At 38.4% G+C, this 23,883-nt stretch overlaps 2 protein-coding genes across 4 annotated transcripts in view; both read left to right on the top strand.

Annotated features, from left to right (window-relative positions):
* Positions 1 to 12,966, top strand: part of LOC139947948 (guanine nucleotide exchange factor VAV2-like) — a 37,569-nt gene extending 24,603 nt beyond the window's left edge. For 2 of the 3 annotated variants that reach the window (XM_071945828.1, XM_071945827.1), the window contains 11 exons: positions 344 to 430; positions 1,301 to 1,422; positions 2,192 to 2,287; positions 2,763 to 2,884; positions 3,317 to 3,498; positions 4,079 to 4,114; positions 4,716 to 4,813; positions 5,313 to 5,432; positions 6,001 to 6,191; positions 6,677 to 6,942; positions 7,187 to 12,966. In XM_071945828.1, the coding sequence (XP_071801929.1) occupies positions 344 to 430; positions 1,301 to 1,422; positions 2,192 to 2,287; positions 2,763 to 2,884; positions 3,317 to 3,498; positions 4,079 to 4,114; positions 4,716 to 4,813; positions 5,313 to 5,432; positions 6,001 to 6,191; positions 6,677 to 6,942; positions 7,187 to 7,228 (1,362 nt within the window). In that variant the 3' untranslated portion in view covers positions 7,229 to 12,966. The remainder of the gene's footprint in view (positions 1 to 343; positions 431 to 1,300; positions 1,423 to 2,191; positions 2,288 to 2,762; positions 2,885 to 3,316; positions 3,499 to 4,078; positions 4,115 to 4,715; positions 4,814 to 5,312; positions 5,433 to 6,000; positions 6,192 to 6,676; positions 6,943 to 7,186) is intronic. The other variant, XM_071945829.1, reaches the window with a different exon arrangement.
* A 215-nt stretch (positions 12,967 to 13,181) lies between these two features.
* LOC139948423 (putative methyltransferase C9orf114) lies at positions 13,182 to 23,883 on the top strand. The gene is made up of 12 exons (XM_071946569.1): positions 13,182 to 13,300; positions 14,439 to 14,469; positions 14,913 to 15,032; positions 16,249 to 16,337; positions 16,752 to 16,822; positions 17,129 to 17,218; positions 17,424 to 17,473; positions 17,618 to 17,748; positions 17,986 to 18,064; positions 18,368 to 18,569; positions 19,471 to 19,618; positions 20,628 to 23,883. Exons 1-12 carry the CDS (start codon positions 13,223 to 13,225, stop codon positions 20,691 to 20,693), a joined length of 1,155 nt encoding a protein of 384 aa, XP_071802670.1. The 5' UTR covers positions 13,182 to 13,222; the 3' UTR covers positions 20,694 to 23,883.

Below are 23,883 nucleotides of genomic sequence, written 5' to 3'. Positions count from 1 at the left end.
ACTGCAATAATGAAGCTAGTTTAACATTTACAGTTGTATTTTTATTTTTTATTTTACTGGAGCAAGTTTTGACAAAAGTTTTAGAAAGAATGGCTGTTAAGATTCAACTCAGAAGTGTAGTCCAGTAGCCTGACCCTTAGTATAATCCTAATTGGTCAGTATCTATAGACCTTCATCACATTGCAGCCATCTTTGTCTGACTCACACTGATTGTCTGAATTCTCAATTTATAAAAAGGGGCCAGAATAAACTTACTTTATTCATTTATTTATTTATTAATTTATTTATTTATTTATTTATTTATTTGTATATATTTTTTCCTCTCGTTTGTTGTAACTACCAGGGGCAAGAGAATCATGAGTTTAACTGCATCATTGATCTGGAGAAGTACAAGATTGAAGACAATCTTCCTAAGGGTCGGAGTGGAAAGGTGAGAGTAAGCGCGTTCTGTTCTGAAAAAAGAAACACTTACTTTAAAGAGGGGCTCTAAGGTTAAATTGAGTTTTGTGATGCACTCATTTTCCAATAGATGAAAATCCTCATGAAAGTGTGGAAAATGGTGTAAAATTAGATTATATTTTATACCCTTTAGGGGTGAAAAGGAAATATGACGCCATCAGACAGCAAAAAAAATTGGGTCTGTACATTCCAAAAGGGAATGTCTGCGCCAGTCTTTTTTAAACATGTGAAGTCACAGGCCCTTTTTGTAACTTCAGCTTCAGATTCGGCTCAGGCTAGCTTGGCCTTGATCTAGAAGATGGTGCCTGAAGTCGATTCCAAAGCCAAAGCCGTGTATCGAAAACGGCCAAAGATTACATTGCCTATAATAGAATGACATAAAATCCAATCTTGAATAAGCTATATAATCCGTCAATCCCTCTCTAATCCCTTGATCCTAATATTACCATGTCCCTCGCAAGGTGACTCTAAACTACCAACCCCTCCCCCCTCCCCCTCCCTGTCTGTCTGTGCATGTGAAAAGCCTTGACCAACATGCCCTCCTAGTGACTCACATCCTGTGCACAATTTCATCAAACTGTTTACCTTAAAAAACCTCTTCAAAGCCTTACTAAGCAGAATTGGCCAAATTAATTTCCTGCAGCTTATGCTGCTCCTAACCGGTTCCTTGTCAATATTTGCTTAGCGAATATTTGTTTTAAGCAATATTCCCTACTAAAGAGCTTTCTAGAACATGACAGTGGAAACGACATTTCAAATTAGTAGGAAACTTTTGATTTGACTGTGGAGTTGGTATTTACATGTACTAATGTTGAAACTTTTGGTTTTGTTTTTTTATCAGTGGAATTGGTGCTTTTGGCTGACACCAGTCAATAACAACAATGATGATGTGTCCCCAGTCGAAGTGTCTTGTAAAACAGAAGATATGATGCTGAAATGGGTGGAGAACATCAGGCTAGCACAGTAAGTACATTCACCTTTTCCTTACCAGGCTAGCACAGTGAGCACAGTGAGTACATTCACCTTTTCCTTACCAGGCTAGCACAGTGAGTACATTCACCTTTTCCTTACCAGGCTAGCACAGTGAGTACATTCACCTTTTCCTTACCAGGCTAGCACAGTGAGCACAGTGAGTACATTTACCTTTTCCTTACCAGGCTAGCACAGTGAGTACATTCACCTTTTCCTTACCAGGCTAGCACAGTGAGTACATTTACCTTTTCCTTACCAGGCTAGCACAGTGAGTACATTCACCTTTTCCTTACCAGGCTAGCACAGTGAGTACATTTACCTTTTCCTTACCAGGCTAGCACAGTGAGTACATTCACCTTTTCCTTACCAGGCTAGCACAGTGAGTACATTCACCTTTTCCTTACCAGGCTAGCACAGTGAGTACATTCACCTTTTCCTTACCAGGCTAGCACAGTGAGTACATTCACCTTTTCCTTACCAGGCTAGCACAGTGAGTACATTCACCTTTTCCTTACCAGGCTAGCACAGTGAGTACATTCACCTTTTCCTTACCAGGCTAGCACAGTGAGTACATTCACCTTTTCCTTACCATAACCCCTCTCCTTTATCACTCAAGCCTGACCACAGAAACCATTTGTCATAAAGCTGTAGTTTTGTCCGAAATAATACAACTTATTGATGAAATTTTCTTTAAATTTTTGGCCTAGATATCTCCTCGTTCATGTAGAAGAGTAATAGTTGTTTTGGTTTCATTCTTTAGGGATAACATTAGTCCTCTTCCAAACAGTCAACACAAGTACGTCTACACAAGCTTCACCGATCCTGCATACTGTAAAGTCTGTCAAAAACTTCTAAGGTAAAGTCAAATCTTGAGCTTTTTGATCGCCATCTTTACCTGGTTCCCAGAATACACGTAATGATCTGTGGCTGTAACCTATCATTTCATATTATAGGATCAGACTATGTTCCAGCCTCAGACTGCACTCAAATTGGCGGCTGCAGCTACGGCTACGGCTGGATCGTCACATCGTCATGCAACAGTCATAGCTGTAGCCATAGTTTGGAATCGGCGTCTATGGCTACAGGATGTTGCTACTCGCATTCTATGCTTCAACACTAGTTCACTTGGACGACCAAGCTGTCCAAGCTGTTAGCCCCTCAGTGTAGACCATCCTCAGTTTGTTCTCATTAGGACGGATGGAAGCAAATGAAATATGCTTCTGTGTCATAAGTTTTCAAACAGAAGTTTTAATAAGTATTCTGTCTAAAACAGAGAATTGTTTGTGTCTGAAATGTTGTTAACTCTCTTTTTAAATTGTTTTGCACCACAGAGGGCTTTTCTTCCAGGGCTACAAATGCAGTGAATGTAAGATCTGTGTACACAAAGAGTGCCTCAAATCTGACAGCATCCAATACTGTGAGGCAAGGAGATCCTCAAGAGCAAGCGGCTCAGGTAAAACCAAATCATGGGGATTGGTTGGGTGATTGGTGGTGTGGGGAAGGGGGCCCTAAACAATTAACCATTCGCGAGTTAGATTTTGATAATGTCTGGTACAATGACTTGCTTTGTCACAAATTCTAGCTTAACTTTGAATTCCTTAGTCAACCCAGTTGCTAGGTTTCATGTTGTCGGATTAGCTGTTGTATAGTTACCCAAGAGATGGCGAATGCCCATACACAAGTCTGAATGAATGATTTTTCAGTTGGTAACCTTATTCTGGATCGAGCATCATTTTTTTGTGCTTTGTGTTTTTTTTGTGCTATATGAAGCAGTCTTATGAAATTGTTAAGCCATATTTTAATGAGTTGGAATGGTTTATAAGTTGCTTATAAATTCCTCGATTTCAAATCACTTCATAAATGCAGAATCTATTGCTCTCTATAGGTTCACAGATTGTGAAAGGCAGCAAACTTTACAGAGGTCAACCTGCTCCACCAAGCGGCTGCAAAGCTCTTACATTTGACCTGAATGATGTGATTGAGGTGTTGGACAAAGAGGATGTCACATGGTGGAAAGGGAGATCCTTAAGAACCTGTGCATCGGGTTATTTTCCCTCACATTTTGTGGTAGGTACCCGTATTCAAAACTACATAGCCTTTCCCTTTATTTCAAATTGTGTCCCTTCCAAGAGAACCTACAAATGTATCTCATTGAGAATATTCTCTGCATTTATGCGTCAAGGAAAATCTTGCTTTTTATGAGTGAATGCAGCATCTTCTATAAGATAGTGCCCTGCAAACTGCTGCAGAACATTAGGTATAAAAACGTGATTTCATTAGCATTTTGCGCAAAGGGACCCACATTCAGGACCCAAAAGCTGGAGTTTGGCATGTGAGTTTTGCCAAAGATTCCTGTCAGTTGATCTTTTATTGGGAATAGTTGACTTGAATGTATTTGCATTGGTTTAGTCCAGACGTTCCAATCCATGTCTGCTTAACTACAGGATTTCATGTAGAACACAAAAACACTGTAAATCCGAACTTGCAGAAAAACCTGTAGATGAACAAAAAAGTTTTGGTGCATCTTTATACTAGAGATCAAATGTAGATTCATTGTCTGCTGTAGTTGGCGTCAACCACTGTACATTATTTCCATGGTGCTCTGTTATTGCCTGTTATCCATTCATCAATATTTGGTTTCTCCCAGGTTCCAAAGAGACAGAGTACAGTTAGTGGGGTAGTGGTAAGCTTAATTTTACTCCACATCCTCCTGCTTCATCCTGCCTCCTCTTCCTCTCCCCTCTCCCCTCCTCATGTATTGCTGCAAACTATGAGCTCAATGTTTTCAGAGAAAGAACTCTCTTGCCTTCACCTTGTAGGAAAAATGTTTGTGTTTGGTTACGTTAGCACTGTTTGTAATACTTCTCTAAGAGCATGCATACATCAGGAAAACCATACTTTGTTGAGACTTACTAGGGTTTTTAAAGATCTTCCTTTTTCTTCTGCATGTAAAGCACTTTGTTAAAATTATAATGTTTGTATTTGTGTTGAAATGAATCACCTTGGGGACCTCATGTAGGATGAAACTGCAAATTTCATCTATCGTAGTTGGCCATCTTGGACCTCCCTCCACACACACCCATTCCAATCAGTGTAACCGGGAAGTGGCTAGAAAGATAAATGGTCTGGTTCATTTTCTAATGTAATGAGAATTGTCATTTATGATACAGGCAACAACACCTATATAATGGTGGCTTGATTGAAAGCTACACTCAGTTTCACTCAATCATTAAACTGTATTTTTAAGTCCTTTTCATTTTGTGGAAACACTTTTTGGTTTACAGAAAACAAATTATGAGCCTACAACTCTCACTGGCAACAATCATCCACATGGGTATGTGAATCAAATTGCCTCCAAGTCCAAACTACTGGAACAACAATGGTAGGTCTAAAAACTACACCATGTGACATATCTCATCACATCTTATCCAAAGTGCTTCAGAGCCTGAACTTCCTGAAGGCTTGAATGGAAGAAAACACTTTGTCTAGTTTTATTTGTATAACTCTTGATTATAGTTACCATGAAAAATAAGTAGAAGTTGCATTTCTCATTGTGAAATATCACCTAAAGCATGTTTCTTCTAAGGGAACTCTTCCTCAAACTATTTGATACTTTCAACAGCTGCTTGTCATCAAGTAAGTTTTTATGGTCTTTAATAGGTGGGTTGCACACGCGTCATCAACTCGCTACCATATTTGATGATAAACAATGGAAATGTGTAGCCGCTATGCACGACTCTCAGCTAATGATAGCCTTGCATGCGTGCACATTTCATCGAAGATGGTGGTCAATGACGTCATGTACAATCCATCTACTTGTTGAGTATTGACTAACCTGTGAGGTAGTATGAAGGTAGTATCTTTTGTTTGTATTCTTGTAGGTATGTGGGTAAGATGGATCGTGGGACAGCCATTGAGCAGCTAAGGGACAAACCAGATAGCTGCTACCTGGTACGAGATAGCGTCAAAGATGAATTTCAAACACATGCCATCACTATCAAGTAAGTTTTCATGCAGGCCTGTGATTTGTATTCCTTTCTTGGTTTTTTTCTTCGAGTCCGCACAGTTTTTGAAACAATGAGTACATAATGATGAAGATGCAAAATCTTTGGACTTGTTCCCTGGGCCCATTTTCTTGTTGTTGCTTACTGTAAAGTTGTAGGACAGTCAATGTTTTATATAGCACAAAAAGTGCTGAATGGGAGTGTACTGGCTGAATAGTCTAATGCACTGGATTTCTCTCATCGTGCTTACAAATTGTCTGCTAAGTAAATATGGGCAGCATACCATTCATAGATGGCACATGGAAAAGGTTGCTTGGCTGGTAATCATAATTATATTGTGCTTAGTTACTTTTTGGGCATAAGCAGCTGTATGATAGTGGGCCCGGTAAGCAGCGCAAGAAAATTAGGACCAGTACACCAATCTTCACTTCCAAGAAATGATGGAGAATTTTAGAATGTTGCATTAGAATCATAAAATCATCTCAACCACAAGCTTATATTGTCCTTTAAAGGAACTTGTGAAATCCTGATTTGTCTTCCCTTTTTGTTGTATTTGTTCTTGAAGGCATGACAACCAGGTCAAGCATATTAAAGTTCTGTTCTACATGGGCAAGTATGGACTCGTGGATAAAGACTCCTGTGACTTTCAAACATTACCAGAACTTGTCAAGTTTTATACTGAAAACAGCCTGAGTGAAGTCTTCAATGGTCTCCATTCAACACTCAAGATCCCGCTACGAGCGCAACCCCAAAATGGTATGGCATCCCTTGCTATATAAATCCCGTAGAGACCAAAGGTCAAACAAGAGGGCATGTCCTTAATTGACATTTTCCATGTTACCATTAGTTACACACAACTTTTGTTTTTTAAACCAAACCAGCTTTCCGTTAAGTACTTTTTTATAATTTTGTTACGGAAAGAAACTAGGCTCATAATATCAACCAAATGAGCCAAATATGGGTTATAGTGAAATGATTGATCTCTCCAAAGGAGAAACAGTGGTGTTGCATTTCTCCCATTGAGCACATCAAATTTCAAAATGAGGTTGCAAGGAAATTATAGTCAGCTGCCTCTTTATGAAATAAACATTTTGAAGTATTAATGTTATTCTGTATACAGTGTACCAGACTAAAAATTACCACATAATGCAAAATGTACATTTAGTTGCTTTTAGTGTGCAGTCACTTGGCTGTGTAACTTCCTATTTGGCCATTAACTCTCGATTTATTCCTAATTTCAGGACCCAGTGCAGCTGCAACTCCAGCATTCAACCACTTAGAACCCAACCATGTGGATTCCTTCAAAGCAAAACAGGCTGCTCCTTCGCCTGAAATGAACCGACAGAACCCCCATAAACGCTTTACAGTCATTGGTCATGCGAGGGCCATCTTCAGCTTTACAGCGCGTGAATCATGTGAGCTAGCTCTGCAAAAGGATGACATCGTTGATATTGTCAGCAAGGCTGGAGGAACCCGAGGCTGGTGGAAGGGATGTGTTCGGGGGAAAGTAAGATATATATTATGATAAGGCTTATCTATAGGAGACTTTGAGAGCCTTTTTTGCGGCCTTGAGCATGCGCGCGCATGCTCAGTATTGCAATACTGTGAAAAAGGACCGTCTAAAAGTCTCCCATTGGCATGTTGACTAGTTTATTGTTGTTGGTCTGTTTTGGTTTTTCTATTTCCTTTTGCTTTGCTATTCCTTCCTCTACACAGTCTCTCATTATTTTTTCTTTTCTTGGTCGTTGCAGATTGGGTACTTCCCATCAACCTACGTTGAGGAGGAGGAGTAAGGATGGAGAGTCACCTCTCAGAACAGGAATTCTTAAAAATAGTCTATTTGTCAACGGCAGAATCTACTCCAAAGATCACAATCAATAACTCTCCAGGAATCTTGCTGTTGTTCATGATGTATCTCATGTATGGGAACGTTTAATTATTTTGGATTTTGAGTTGGTAGTTTATATTTCTCATAAGACTCCTTGTTGGACAGCTGCTCTTCAAAGTTCTCTTTCCGTTAGATGTCCTACTCAAAGTAAAGTATCAGTCTGCAGTTCAAGTATAAACACTGCTTATTTGTACATCAAAGGTTGTGTGGTGAATGAAGGGAGGTTCAATCCTGATATTAGAGACATCTCTGTGATGAGAGACAGTTTCCAAGATGGCAACTATCTCTCCCTCCTTCCATCATAGTTTCAATGTCCTCTCTGCTGCAGTGTTGTAGGATATTCTTGTCAGGGTCTTCGTGAAAACATTCTAAACAGTGTGGGAGACTACTCACAACATTGTGGCAGACTACTCACAACATTGTGGCAATGTCTTTCTAGAGTTCTCTCTCAACAGTATGTTAGTCCCTACTCAGAAATCTGGGGAGGTCTTATCATTGGAGCAACTCTATGGAAGAGCCTTCTCAACACTATGGAAAAGCCTTCTCAAATCTATGGAAGAGCCTTCTTGACACTTTGGAAGAGCCTTCTCAACTCTATGGAAGAGCCTTTTCAACACAATGGAATAAAGAGCCTTCTCAACACTATGGAAGAGCCTTCCCAACACTTTGGAAGAGCCTTCTCAACACTATGGAAGAGCCTTCTCAACACTATGAAATAGCCTTCCCAACACTTTCGAAGAGCCTTCTTTACACTATGGAAGAGCCTTCTAAACACTATGGGAGATCCTTCGCAACACTTGTGTGGTCTTCTCAAAGAATCTTGGCTTCAGCATCTGAGATCCTTTTCAACATATTTGAGGAGTCTTCTTGGAGATCCTTTTCAACAGCATGGCTGAGTCTTAGCATTGTCTTCCCGAAGAGTTTTCCATGACAATGCTTACTACTCTGCAGTATGAGAAGTCTACATGTGGGAATGTTATCCTGCAACCAACAGCCTCCCAAGACTTTCTGTTATAACGATTGTTTTGGCAGTTAAATGCTACTATTTAATGGGAAAATAATTGTATTGTTGGCGGTTATAATCCTAAATGTTTTTCTAGCATCCCATTTTTAAAGGGATTTTTGTTTCTTCTTTGATATCACAGGGTGCCTTGAGCAATGACCATCATGTTCTGTCCAGCAACTACTTTATAATAATGCAAACCTCTAGAGGCGAGTACTCTTAGAGTTTTTTGGTGTTGAAGAAAGGTGTTGCAACGCCAGCTTTATTGTGCTGGGATTGGAAAGCTGGTGTCTGAAGTGTGTGAAGGAATGAAAGCCAGTAAAAAAGCTCTCAAAAATAAAAGTACACGATTTCTTGTTTAGTTTTATCAGCAAGATAAACTGTGATAATGTTTTCATTCCTTAAATGGCAAGTTTAATGGTTGCAAATGTCCTGTTTTCGCATCAACCAGTGAAGGGCAAGAAGGTTTCCATATTATAAGTCACATACCTCAAAGATGAGGTAAACCTTCCATTATTGATCAAGCTTTAAATAGCGAAGCACCACTATCGGTCAATGATGTGCCAACCTTTGACCTCAGCGTGGAGGCTGTTTGGATGTACATGTGGCCTAGTGCAAGTGGTCTCTTTGCAGTTCCAGTTAACGAGTTCAAAGATAAAATCATGGTGTATGTTTCCATAAGCCCTACCCTAAGTTTATTTCACCCTTCATTGCATTGTTAGCCGTAACTTCTGCATTGCTAATAATGCATTGCTATAGACTGTCCTTTATATAGGCAATCCTTTTCCAATCCTGCGATCCAAACATGGTACCTGTAGACACATCGCAATGGAGCTATTTATATGGTGCTACCCCAGACCCCTCCAGATTGCACTTCCACCCTACACAATTTTATTTAATTCTACTGGAAGAAACAAAATTATCATCATGCCTTTTTGTATGAAATTGTTTTTTATGTATTAATGAAACAATGCTGTTTTGGTAAAATTCAAAGAAAAGGCAGGGAAAACAATTTTGCAAAGAATGTGTGGTGCTTCTCCCACAGGCCTTAAGAAATGACATAAAAACTACTTCTGCATTTAAAGGGTATTGGGGAATGTGGATTCTGCTTATTGAGAAAGAAATTGAAAAAAAACTGGCAATCACAGCTTGGGTAAGGGGGTTAAATTTTCTGTTTGTGTGTAAGCCAATCAGAAGGCAGTGGCAATGAAACTTGGGCAACACCTGGCCAATTAGCTGTAGATGATAAACATTCAAAATGACAACAAAGCCATTTAATGTGTCTATTCTTGAAAACAACTTCTCTTTCTTATGTGGGGTTGCCAGCGGAGTGACACTACATATCAGAACAAAATACTAGCGATTTAAGTAAGATATATAACAAAGGTGCAAGAATTCTAGAAAAATATATGTATACTTTTCACAACAACTTTCCGCTCTTTACAGAACCCACCTACCTACAACGAGTTACAAGAAGCTTGGCTTCATTGTATTGTAAACCACCCAGCTTATAGTTTCTATTTTGTTTGAGTATAATTCATCTCAAAATGGTAACTAAATTATATTTCATATTTTTGATAAGGTTGAAATCATGTAGAGTAAATGAATTAAATATGCATTGTTTAATTTTAATAGGAACAATCTTTAATCATGTCTAAGTAAATAAATTATGCACAGATTGCAACAACAATTAAATATTAAAAAGTCATATTTTGTTTTTGTAAAAAAAAATGGTGTATAATAATTAGCTTTCATCTTCCCAGTTTAACACTTTCTGTTTGTTTTACTTTAATTTTCATTTTATGTTGTACTTAAACAACTCATGGCTTTCATGTACTCAATAATAACGTAAGTAAAAATTAGCCAAATACAGGCTTGAATGTTTAAGCAAAGTTACTTGGTTTCATTGCAAATGTCAGTTAACGACTGTAATGGACTGTACATGATGTACATATTGCAATACGGTATTAATTATGGCAATGTTTAGGAACCCAAGGCAGTATCTCTGACAGGAAAATTGCTCTGGTAGTGGGAGACTTTGGGACAAAGATGGTAGCTTCAAAGGTGACCAATATGCTTGGATGGTATACTATCACATAGAATTCAGCAATCAATACACTGGTTAATTGTCAGCAATTTTTAGAACAGGGTATTTACCTGGAATATCTGTAGCTGGTTTACAAACAATCCGGTTGTTTTTGTTTAAACTGAATCAATGCTTTACATATACCGTTAAAATTGGAAGAGGTTCGAAAGGTCTACAGGTTATCCAGACCCCAGGTCTGTTATTCAGACCCCTACCATAATATCCTCAATCAAAATGGCCTGGTACCAGAATCAAAGATATAAAAAACAGGGTAAGGTTGTGTCTGAAAAGTGTCTTTGGCTTAATCAATGCATCTATTATCTGGCACTACAGCCAGAGTCAAAGATGCTAACTTTTTGCACCATTGTAAGGCATGCTAACCCTATACATTTACATGTATACAGCCAAACTGATATATTTTACTACACTTAACTTAGCCATGTGTGATGGCAACTTTATTTTTGCATATCGTTTGTTTTGTAAAGTCTGAGGTTTAGCTAATTTAATGGATTCCCAAGTTTTGAATGCTTACCTTGAGAAAGTCTCTTACTGAAGAAAATAAGACATAATTTGTAATGTATCGTTTTGATAAGGTGAATCAAAGTGGCTGCATGTTACCATGTTAATTTGGATTTATCCTTATTGCTATTTTATCAGTAATATTATTTTGTGGTAATGTACACTTTTGAGCCAGTTGATTTTAAGGACTCATGACCAAGTCCTTATTTCGTAAAGCTCCTTCAAGCAATTAAGCCAGTCACAAATTGATTCTACTTACCACTACAAGGTTACCAACCAAAAAGTTGTGTAACAATAATTACTTTTTGTGACTGGTGTCCTGCTAATTTCGTCTGAGCTGAACATTTTAAAGAAAGTTAATATAAGTATAGCTGGCATCATTGGTATATTGTTTTCTAATTTCGAAATCTGTTTCAATCTGCTAAGAACAGACTGAAAGAATCCTGCTCAGGATAAACAGCTTACATCAGCCAAAAGAAAATGTAATTTTCATTATTGTCATTTAAGCTCTGATATCGGATCAATATAATCAAATTGCTGCTGTATGACAAAACTGGTCAAATTTAACCAAGTACATAATAATTATGAAGCTTGGGGGCAATACACATTTAAAAGGGTGTGTTTTGGGTTTTTTTTTTCTGTGAACCATGTTTGTGAGTACAAAATACATAAAAGATGTGTTCTTTGTCAAAACAGCTAAATTTTGTGTCACCTGTGAGTACACCATGGTGGCCATATTGGAGCTTATGTATGCAAATCAATGAGTTTCAGAGTGAGGCAATAATGGTGATGTAAGGGGACTTGACCAAGAGGGCAACCATGAGAAAACAAAACAAATTGTAAATGTAACTTAATCCATAATCTTTCCGTATGTTTCTTTTTTGTTAATTTGTACTGGAAGCAACCTTATGTGTAAATTATGTATAAGAATTGATGTATACATGTAGTTACATAGAATGAACTAAATATATAAAACTGATTCTTAAAAGGCATCAATATTGTACAGTCTCGATTTGGAAGGTATATCATATGAGCAGCATCAGAACATCATGGCCCCATGTACAGCAAATTTTGGGTCACATTTTTTGTATAAAAGGAAACAAAAAAATGCCGGCAGTATTTCGATGATAATTAAGGACATTTGTTTTTGATGATAAAAAGAAGTGGCTGATTTGTTTTGCAGTATACTGGTAAAGAGTGATTCTCTCTAGGATTTTTAACAATTATTTTCTTCTTTTTTTTCCTTCTTTGTTTTGTTAATTATCTTCTTTACTTTGTAATAGGCGAGATGAAGTAAATGAAATTATGATAAAGTTGGTTTGTGGGGAGGGTTGTTTTACCATTATTTTTGCTCAAAATATATTTTGGACTTTAACATTCCACAGTCATACTTTGTTTAGTTCTTGCACTACATCAATAGGCCACTGTGTGGTCTTCACTTTTAAAGGTACAGTAAAAAGTAGATTGAAAAAAAAAGCATTTTGGAAAATATTTTGTAATGCATTGTTGGTATCTGAATGTAAAAGAAGATGCGGTCATCATTCAGAAACTTGTCAAATATATGAGCACATTTAAAACATGATTTTCACAATATTGATTTCCGCCAAAATATTATATTAATCGGTGCTGTAACACTGCCCATTTTTCCTTCATCTTTTTTAACTATCTCTCTCTCTTTTGTTTTATTTAAAAGTCAAGTTTGCAAACAATTCACTTTTCCAATGAAAAAATGTTTTGGTAAAGAACAGTCACTTTTTACCAGAATACTTGTGATTTAGTTTGAATTAGTTTTTTTCCCCGAGCTGTGAATAAAATATGAAGGACTTCCAAATTTTACTCAGAGTAATGATTTTGTATAAATAGGTAGGGTGATGAACCAATTATTTTGCATAGCTGTGTACTGATCTGATTAGGATGGTTTTTGTATGGAGTGAGCCTTTTTCTGAATAAAAGTTTTGTTTCTTCCAGCATTAAGATGAACAGATTAACATAATGATTTTTTTCTTGATGAAATGATAATTTACAATAAAACATGAAAAGGTAAATAATTTTACGAAGTGTGAAGTTATATTCTTGGTGGTGAATGTATAAAAAAGAACTTAACAACTTTGTATACAGATTTGTGGAGATTATGTATTTCACCAGACCCAGAACTTTGTTGTGAACGATTTGTGGCGAGTCTACTAAATGATGACGACACTGTTATTTGTAAAGGGCGCCATCAATAGGCAGTTGTGGAAAACTCGTGTGGTGAAAAGGTGTTACCATTTCGCTGACGTCTTGTGATAAACATGGCTGACTCAATTTCGCCCCCAAAGTCTAAGAAACAGAAGAAAGGTGCTTCTCAACGACCTCTGGATTCCTCAAAGGTATGTGGTTGTCATCTTCATCTGATAATCTAATTATACAATGGATTTAGAAGCAACATTATAATAATGTCATTTTATGATTCCCAAACGACGCGTAAATTTCCCCCTAGCCTAAGCCAGATTAAAAATAATGAAGGTGCAACCAACACACACAACACCGCAGAGCCTAGCAGTGATATAAAACAACACTAACTGTAGGTGAAAAGTACTGTAATAATTGGTGCAATCATAAAGCAGTGTTGGGAAAAGTTTCCGTATGGCGCCACCACCACTTTTTCATTCGATATGAAATAATATAGTATAATTTACCTCAATGAGATATCCCTTTTTGTAAACTAAAAGGGTGAAAATGTGGTGGCGCCATACGAAGTTATCCAACAGATGTGGCTGTTGACGTGCAGTTGTTCACAACCGAACAGTTGAATTGAACCTTCATGGTTAAACCATGGAGGTAATTCTACCTCCTGGTTAAACCATGTGTTCAACTCCTGCATCGAAAACAGCCATGTGGTTGGGCGTAAAAATTTGCTTTGCATCCGCATTCGCAGCTTGATATCATTCAAGTCACGTGGCAATGAAAGTCAAGTCTGACTGGAGTCCTAGTGACTAGTCACTGGTCTGCTGGGCTGGTGTGAATTTGTTCTAAGTAACCAACTTGGTTAAAATTCTTGTTGCCCTATAGTTGCGATAACATATTCCCTCCTGCCGAAGGCGTAGCGGGAGGGTTACGAATCATATGCAATCTGTGCAGGGCGAATAGTCATGATTTGTGTCATGATTTTCAAAAGTGGTAAAAATGAAGCAAATCTGCTAACTAGCTGTCAAAATTGTACGTTTATAACCATTTCGCCCAGCACAGATTGCGTATGATTCGTAACCCTCCGGCTATGCTGTCCGCAGGAGGGTTACTTTATCGCAACTAGTTATCCTAGATCTTTGTTATGGTGTGTCAAGGGTTAAGATCATCACAAGTAGCTCACATTTCACAGCCTGAATATCTGTGTAAAAACATAAATCTGTGTAAAATGATAAATTCTTATAATTTGAGAATGAGATTACTTTAAAAATATATATTTTATTTATTTTGATACAGTTGGCATTGAATTGTGATATGTATTTTTATTATTTCATTTTCCAGCCGAAAGAATGGAAAAAATGGAGGGATGAGAGTAAGTATTACTGAATGCAGAGAATTTACAATATTTTGATTGATGGTTTTCGAGTAGCTTTCTATTCTAAGAACTCCCTCTCTAGTCTGTCCATTCAACTTCAATATCATACACAGTGTGTGATTCACTATTATTTTATGACTTTGTACCTCAAACTGTGCAATCATTTGCACATCAGTGAATGTTATTCACACACATAGTATACAGCAGCTAGCTATGTGCACAGTTGACTGTTTTTCCAATATGATACCCAGTTCAATAGACCTAGAGTCAGAAAAGAACAATAATGATAAAGAATTCAACAATTCCTTATGTCAGACTTCCTTTTCTTATACCTGGCCGTGTCTTAGGCTAATTTTCCATGTGTTTTTGACCAATTCATTTATATTTGGTTAACTTCAGACAACATGTCTTCATTCGTTTGTGTCACTTTATATTACCAGATAAAGGGAAGAAGAAAATGATCAAAGATGACAAGTTAGAGAGGCTGAGAGAAAAAGAAGAAGCGGAGAGATTGGAAAGAGAAGATGCTGAAGCCAAGGAAGCGGAGAGGAGGGTTTTAGGTTGGTACATTAACACCTTTTCTACCCGCCCCCTCCCCGCTACCCCACCCAAACCCAACCCAAAACCTAACTTGCTAGTGGACATGTTGGGCGCGATCGGTCAATCTGCGCGATTGGTTGATCGCGCTGCGCTATCGACCGATCGCGCTGCGCTATTGATATATCTATTGGTCGCGCAGCAATCGGTCGATCGCGCAGCTATCGGTCGATCACGCAACAATCGGTAGATCGCGCAACAATTGGTCGATCGCGCAACATTCGGCAACGAGCATGCGCGATCAACCGATCGTGCAGGAATGGCTCGGCGCGATCGGCCAGTTGTGCAGGAATGATTTTGCGCGATCAGCCGATATTGCAGGAATGGTTATGAGTGATCGGCCGATTGTGCAGGAATGGTTTTGCGCGATCGGCCGATTGTGCAGGAATTGTTTGGCGCGATCGGCTGATGTTCAGGGGCCGAATTCACAAAGATGTAACATTGACTGTAACTGCAAATCAATCGTAGTGTGACGTCACTATATAAATCACTATGGTGATACTGAAAATTTGTCCTGCTATGAATTTTATTGCTTTGAGAAATCGCCCCAAGGAATAGTTTACCTGCACGATCGGTCGAAAGCGCGAAACCATTCCTGCATGATCGGCCGATCGCGCAAACCCATCCTGCTCGATCGGTAGATCGCGCAAAACTTTTCCTGCACGATCGGTTGATCGCGCAAACTTTTCCTGCACGATCGGTAGATTGCGCAAAACTTTTCCTGCACAATCGGTAGATCGCGCAAAGCCTTTCCTGCGCGATCCGCTGATAACGGGAAAAAATACTCGTAGCGCAATTGGTCAATTGCGCAAAGATGTCATTGCGCGATCGACTGATTGTTGCGCGATCGACCGATTGCTGTGCGACCAATTGATCTTAATTTGATCGTTCAATAGCGCAGCGCGATCGGTGGATCGCGCAGATTGACCGATCGCGCCCAACAGATACACTTTTGACAACCTGGATGAAACTTTATAAATGTCCTCCTTAATCTGCCCTTGAGACAGTTTAAGTAACAATACCATTTTTCAAATCAAAGAGGGTCCAGCTGTGATATGACGTGATTAGTTGAGAAGTGCTTCTCATCAGCTGCTAATGTAAAGTTAAAAAGTACACTTCTTGTTGAAGTTGTGATAGGAAGTTGCATTATTTAGTCATGTTTGTCTGATCTACCCATAGGACGTCCTTGGACTGTGAGTGTAGCTCTTCCTGGTTCTATTCTAGACAATGCACAGTCACCTCAGCTTAGGACCTACCTAGCAGGACAGGTAGGCATGCACCCCATCCACAACCCAATGGATTGGCTCCTTGCGAACTGTGTATTCATTCAGATAAATGCATTCTTATTGAATATATTTCTATTAATGAAACAAGAATGTTTCATTAGTGAACAGAATCACTGTAGCTTACAGGAAACCTTTGTAAACCAGAAACACCAGGCTTAACCCTTTTTAATATTGCATCAAAAAGACAAATCAAATATGGTGAAGTATATTGACTTGCTCAAGGACCAGAGTGTCACATGACTGGGACTCACACTCCTCTGAAAAGAAACACTATTTGCTTGAGTCCCATGCTCTTTACCGCTCAGCCATGACATGCCACAACCTACTAAGTATGATTTCATGTAAAAAAAAATGTTTACAGTTTTCCATTTTCATTTTACTGGTTGTTGTACTCAGATTGCCAGAGCCATGGTTGTGTTTGCCGTAGATGAAGTCATTATCTTTGATGAATCGGGTATGCCTGCATCGTAAGTTTCAACTCTTTGTCCCTCAAGTCAAGTAACTTGGCTCAGAAATGCTTGTGATTTTTAATTTAATTTTATTTTATTTTAAAGGCAAAGTACCCCATTATTGGTCATCTTCTAGAAGAAAAAACTTTTAAAATGGTTTATGTTTTGTCAGAGATTATGTGCGCTCGCATATCAAGCTTATTTCAAATGGTGCAATCAACCAACAAACCCTGAATTGTTAACTCTCACAATACAAACAAGTAGCATGTATTACACTGTCTTCTTATTCCCTTAAAATAAGCGGACTTTATGTTTGACCCTCAGGAATACAGATGGAAACTTTGATGGCATTGGGAAGAAAGGAAACCCAAACGTACAACTTGCAAGAATTCTTCAGTATCTTGAATGTCCACAGTAAGAATTCACAACTTTATTTTAATTCTTATGATTAAACACCTCTTTTAGACTCTAAACATTATGGCCTAATCAGAGTTTTTTTACTCAATGGAAGAACAGAAGTATTGGTGAGAATGTCTTGCAACAATACAAATGTTTTCAAAATGTGGCAAAAACATAAATTTGTTATGATATATTAGCATCATTTTCATTTTCTTTGCAGATATCTCAGAAAAAACTTCTTCCCGATGCAGGCAGACTTACAGTTTGCAGGTGAGTGCATTAGTTTCTGCTTGGTTTCTTTACATTTTATTATTCCTTTTGTTTGCCAAGAGTGGGGCGAGGGGGGTAATTCGCTGTTATGATTGTGTTGTATTGTCATGGATAGTAACATTAGATGTTGTTCTTTTCTTTTAGGACTTCTCAACCCTTTAGATTGTCCACACCATCTACGTGCTGATGAAGTTTCTCGATACAGGGAAGGTTTGGTGATGGACCGCACCGTACGGCAAGGAAAGGGATCCTTTGTCAGTGTTGGACTCCTAAAGGTAATAATAAAGTGTTCCAATTTTGACATTGAGTCTGATAAATATCTTTCAATCCTGTCGAGTATTGAGTTATTCTTACTCTTAAGACAAATGAGATAAATTTTCTTAATGGGTGTTGAATAACAGAGGAGTTTTTCAGAAAAGCTTGGATGCAGACAATCTTTGTTCATAATAAGTGAAACTCTTGTTTAGTGAGTTTGACTTGCTTTATTTTCCTGTTTGGTTTGTCTATTTTAGGAGGTCCAGATAGACAGGAAACTTAAACCAGGTCTGAGAGTAACAGTTAAGATGGATGGAGAAGATTATATTAACTCAGGTGAGTGGATCTTAGTCATTCATAGTTAATCTGCTGCTGCCATATCGGCACAGCTATCACAAAGTTTCATCAAAACCATAATACACCTTAGTTTGACTAAATGTGATCCAGTGCATGCTTGTCAACGATCGGACTTTTCTAGTCTACGATTTGCAACCAGCCTTGATAGGCTGCTTGCATCACTGGTAACCAAAAGCTGTTTTAATATCCAGTTATAGATTCTTTTGGAAATCTTAGCAGTCAAGCCATTTACATTGCCTTTTTGTTAATGCAAGATGTTTTTGTTGTTGTGTATTAATACAGAGAGGAAGACATTCACCGGTACAGTGGTCTCACCATCAGCACCACGGACTGAGGCTGGAATCTACTGGGGTTATTCAGTCAGATTGGCTTCTGGGCTCAGTGCAGTCTTCTCTGAAGGACCTTACCAAGAAGGTTATGATGTAACATTAGGTACTTCAGAGAGAGGGGTGGATGTGGATAAATTACAGCTTTCTGAATTCAGGTTAGTTGAAGAAACAAATACAGTTTCATTACAATAAGAAGGAGAGGGAAAGGGGCAAAGTGATTCAAGAAGGTTTATTGATGCAACATTAGGTACATCAGAGAGAGGTGTGGATGTGGATAAACCACAGCTCTCTAAATTCAGGTTAGTTGAAGAAACAAATACAGTTTCATTACAATAAGAAGGAGAGGGAAAGGGGCAAAGTGATTCAAGAAGGTTTATTGATGCAACATTAGGTACATCAGAGAGAGGTGTGGATGTGGATAAACCACAGCTCTCTGAATTCAGGTTAGTTGAAGAAACAAATGCAGTTTCATTACAATAAGAAGGAGAGGGAAAGGGGCAAAGTGATTCAAGTGATAAGACAGTGCCTGAATTAGCGGCTGTGGCTGCGACTATGGCTTGATTGTCATGAGAACAAGTGTTGAATCAAAGGATGCCTATAGCAACACCCTTAGCAACAGTCATGCCATAGCTGGTAAATAGACAGCCCAAGCCCCACTCTAGATAAGCCTCAATGTATGCCACAGTATGTAAGCTGTTGGTTCTGCTACAGGTATCTGTTGATAGCTGCAGCCATAGCTGCTAATTAAGACACAGCCAAAGCCCCACTCAAGATAAGCCTCAATGTATGCCACAGTCTGTAAGCTGTTGGTTCTGCTACAGGTATCTGTTGATACCTGCAGCCATAGCTTCTAATTAAGACACAGCCCAAGCCCCACTCTAGATAAGCCTCAGTGTATGCCACAGTCTGTAAGCTGTTGGTTCTGCTACAGGTATCTGTTGATAGCCGCAGCCATAGCTGCTAATTAAGACACAGCCAAAGCCCCATCCCTTTCCAGATCAACCACAATGTATGCCATAGTTTGTTTATAATGATAAGGTATTGTTTCTGCTGCAGGCATCTGTTGATAGTTTTTGGTGGATTGAAAGGCTTAGAGTACAGTCTGGATGCTGATGAGCATCTCATGATATCAGAAGCAGAGCTACTGTTTGATCACTACGTGAATACATGCCCCACTCAAGGGAGTCGAACCATCAGGACTGAGGTAAGTCAATCAGGCAAAATACAATCTGGATTGCTAGTGTCTGTTGAGTCTGTGTAGGATATCTAGATGCCGTGTTTTAACTACTTCACATTGCTTGAAGCTTTTACAATTGTCTTGACTTTCTACAAATGTTTTGAGGCAGGTAGCTACAGTAGCTACACATCCATTATTATTGTAATGTCTACTGTACTTTGTGAGATTTATGACAATGTGTGTAGTGGTCTGGTCCCAATGGCAAAGCACTACTTTAGATCAGTGCTTGTGGTACCCTGTTTAGAAGGTAAATCTTAGAGTCATATGCGCACAATTCGGTGGTAAGCATATGTATGAAATTTGTTAGGTGTTTATTTTAAGGCTTACTATTGTCCATCAGAGGTTGATAAGAAAGGAAGCATTGAGAGTTAAAAATGATTTAAATGATAAAGTAATTTCTGCTCAACTGTTTCTTTATACATGTAGTCGTTTTTGTACATTGAGACTTGGTACTGAGATTGTCTGTGACTTTGTAATTTCCTTTTACAATTTGCTCATAATTTATGAGACTTTGATTTCACTCAGTTCTAGATGATATAGCTTTTGAACTCATGGTTACGTGTAACAATAAGGACATTTATAAACACGCAAAAACATATCCACCATATTATTACAAATGGTGTATCTTACTTGTCCTACACTAGTATGTTGTAACTGGACGCTACTTCCCAGTATGTAACACTTTCCAGCAAGTTAGAAGGGTTAGTAAATCATGATAGAAGTCTGTGGCTTACAGAGTCTTGCCTCCGAATGTTTGAAACCTGTAACAGTTTGTAGGGAAACCTGGCCATGTTGTTAGGTCATGTTCATGCAAGATACATGTATATATTAAAGCACATCCTAATCCTTTGTGTTGTTGTTAGGAATTATTATATCAGCTTAATTATTGCCCCATCATAGGAGAAAATTGTCTTTTGATTTTGATTTTGATTATTTTTGTTTTGTTTTGTTTTGTTTTTTTCCACTTGTCCCCCAGGAGGCCATTCTGATCTCTTTATCATCACTCAGACCCCAGATCCAACGAGCTGTAACCCATAGTTGATGAAAACATTTTAACACTAAATATAATGACTTTACTTTGGTCAACATGAAATGAAGTTCGATCCCTCCCTCCAATAAACCCAATTTGAAATCTTGGTAATGTTGCGCTTTGTTTGGATTTTTCTGCTCTTCATCGTGGAATCATCTTGGAGCTGGAAGTCAAGCACCTTGTGATAGCGCCCTCTTGTGACAATATTTTTCCTAGTGCTTAACACAAGCTGTGAATGATTTTGGTCCCTGGTTTGATGGGTCCACAGGTTGCCAAGCAACTAAAACATCTTCAAACTGCTCTTGGGGTTCCCATAAAGAATAAGATGCAAGAGAATTCCTTCATAAAAGAAGGTAACACTGGCAGACCAACCAGCAGTTTACAATAGCAACAGCTGATAGAGGACTACATGAATAATGTTAATGCTATCCCCAATGGGATAGTATAAAAAGTATCATCGTCTAAAGGTCTGCTGTTAAGGGATTGTCAATATCCTCATTGGGGGAGATGGTGCAAATAAGTGTAAAATGTTTCCTGATGTGATTTCCTCATTGGGTGCAAGAAGAAGATTTAAATTAGGAGTTGGGGGAGGGGGGGGGATTGATAAGGTTCCCAACTGCCTTGGATATGAGCTTATGTAAACCATGGGAATATTCAACTAGCGTTAGCTTTGATAATGTTGAACAGCGTCTGGCCAGGTTGGATAGTTCATAATTGTAGTGAAATGTTAGGAGAGGCACCCTCCACGCAGCCTCCTATAGTCATGGTAGGAGACAGACTTTGTAGAGTGCATCCCTAGAGAGCTTAGAATGAAGTTGTTCCTGTTTGTGTTTTGTTTGCAAGACCATCCAGTCTGCCTCTACACCTTTCTCTCTAGCCCAGGCTCCTGACCTATACAAATTGACATTTGCAACAATGGAACATCATCATCATTTTGATGGTGTATTCCCGATTGTGAAAGAGCAAAGATACAGATGTAGCTCCCAAGTTGTTTCTGATGTAATTTCTGGTGCCCTGGAATTTGGAACATTGTTCCCGTTTCCTCCGGCAGATACAACAGGAAGTCTGGGATTGGTGAATGGTATCATCGTTTATTATCTCCCCCTTGCTCCTCAGGTACAGGATGTTGATCGCATCTTGCGACTATCGCTTCCATTCAACTCATTATTTCTGCATCCAAACGTGGGGGCGGTGTATTGTGGTTGGCAATCAACTGCTGTTTCATGTATTAATATTGATCTTTACAACTTCATCTGTCTCTTGCTCCCATTCCATCTACTTGTGATAATACTAAACAGATATGTAAAATAAAACGCACAAATAGATTAAAACCAAAAACCATAAACACGCTAAAATATACCTTGTCATACTGTCCCTGCATGATAAACAAATAGAGTGGGCATTTTCATCATGCCATACTATCCACAATACCAATAACAGGATTGTATAGCTCTTGAGGACTTCTTGAAGCCTATGTCAGGAAATAGTGGCCAGTAAATAAAGCAACATCTGAAGCCAATACGATGGTATCCCGTCTAAGAATAATACAGTCTTTGCTGAATTCTGCAATATTGATTTATAAGTGGGCCATTTTGCACATTTTATGAAAAAGAGATTGCGTTACAGACTCTACCATGCAAGCTGATTTTCAATAGTGTCTGGTGAGAGATGGCTTTTCCTTTATATCCAATACACATAGAGGGATAGAATAATATTTGTTGCCATCATGGAGGGTTTTTTTCTTAGCTGTTATGTTTTCTTCAATTGAAACTGATGGAAGGTGATTTTTGCAGACCTCAAAATGTGTGTAACAATGTCGTATTAAGTGATAAAAAGTGTGCTAAAATGTGACATAGTTATTAATTTGTGCAAAACAACAGAAAATATAATAACTTGTTAGGAAAAAATACTATTAATTTTGGTTTTACCCATATACACCATGTAAAATCCCATGTAAAAAATAAGTTGGCATAATCATGATGTTGATATTGAGAACGAGTAGACCGTGTCACGGGTCAAACTGTGTACTGGAGTTCACTTATTACCAGCATATTAGTTCCTTCTTTTGATTCACGTATGCCCCTTTGCTCAAGGTTAACTTGGTCATACTGGGTGATCTTGGACTAGGGTCACCGATGACGACGGGTCCCCCCCCCCCCTCCAACCCAACAAGGGAAAATAAACGCAGATCGCGAACTGTAACCCATGGCATGTCCTTCAAAAATCATAAACAAGTTGAGCCTGAAGCCTATAGAGTTAATACGGCCTTCAATTGACCGTATGACACTGGTGTTGGACTGAGACAGTCATTCAAGTGTTTCTATACTAAAAGTAATTTACTAATTGTCAAAATAACTTGTCTGAGGAGAGTTAACAATGCCCAAAAGGTTAATGATCGCTTAATTTCTTTTAGTTATCACACTGTCGAAGTAATGTTCGTTGTCATTTGCTAATATCGTGTGTTGCCTGTCACCGGTCAATTCTGAGCAAATCTCCGTTTCAAATGTCCAAATGTTTGCGTATCGCATATTGTTGATTTGCTGTTGCCACAAAAGGATGACAACATTCTGAAAGAAAATACACGTATTTCCACAAAGAAAAATCTGGTGGCTTACTACACACACACACACACACACACACCCACACCGACCTTCTCTTAATACGTGGCATAACTATTATAATACCAGGATGTATTGTGCGTTTCAAAACGACCCTGATCAAGTCGTCACTATGGTGATTTATCAATGACATTTACTATTGTGAAATGATGCACGCTTCATTGCGCGGTAATGGTCAAACCACCAGTGTTTATTTTGCGTTTTCACTGAGTAGTGTATGCACGCGCTAAATACCTCAATGTGGAACACCGTTTTTAAAAACAAACTAAACCCGTGTACTTCTTGACTTCTGGTTCTCAAGACTAGCAACATTGTCTGATTTGTTTGGAATTCGGTTTCCGTTGTATTCGGTTTCATATGGACAGAAAATATTTGGTTTATGAAATAAATTAATTTGCATTTTAGCGCATTTGGGTTTTACGAATGGGCCTTCGTGCGTTTAATATAAGATCTACTATCAACATTATTTGTAAGTGAAATTAAATAAACAAAATGACTTAACAAGCTAATATCTGTTGTTATTTTTGTTTGAATTGGATACTTGATGGACTTAAATGTATTAAGCCTAAGACACGATCTTTGTA

Source organism: Asterias amurensis, chromosome 15 (assembly GCF_032118995.1).
Source record: "Asterias amurensis chromosome 15, ASM3211899v1".
Taxonomy (NCBI): domain Eukaryota; kingdom Metazoa; phylum Echinodermata; class Asteroidea; order Forcipulatida; family Asteriidae; genus Asterias; species Asterias amurensis.
Note: the sequence above shows the minus strand (reverse complement) of the source record. Positions and strands in the feature narration are given on the sequence as shown.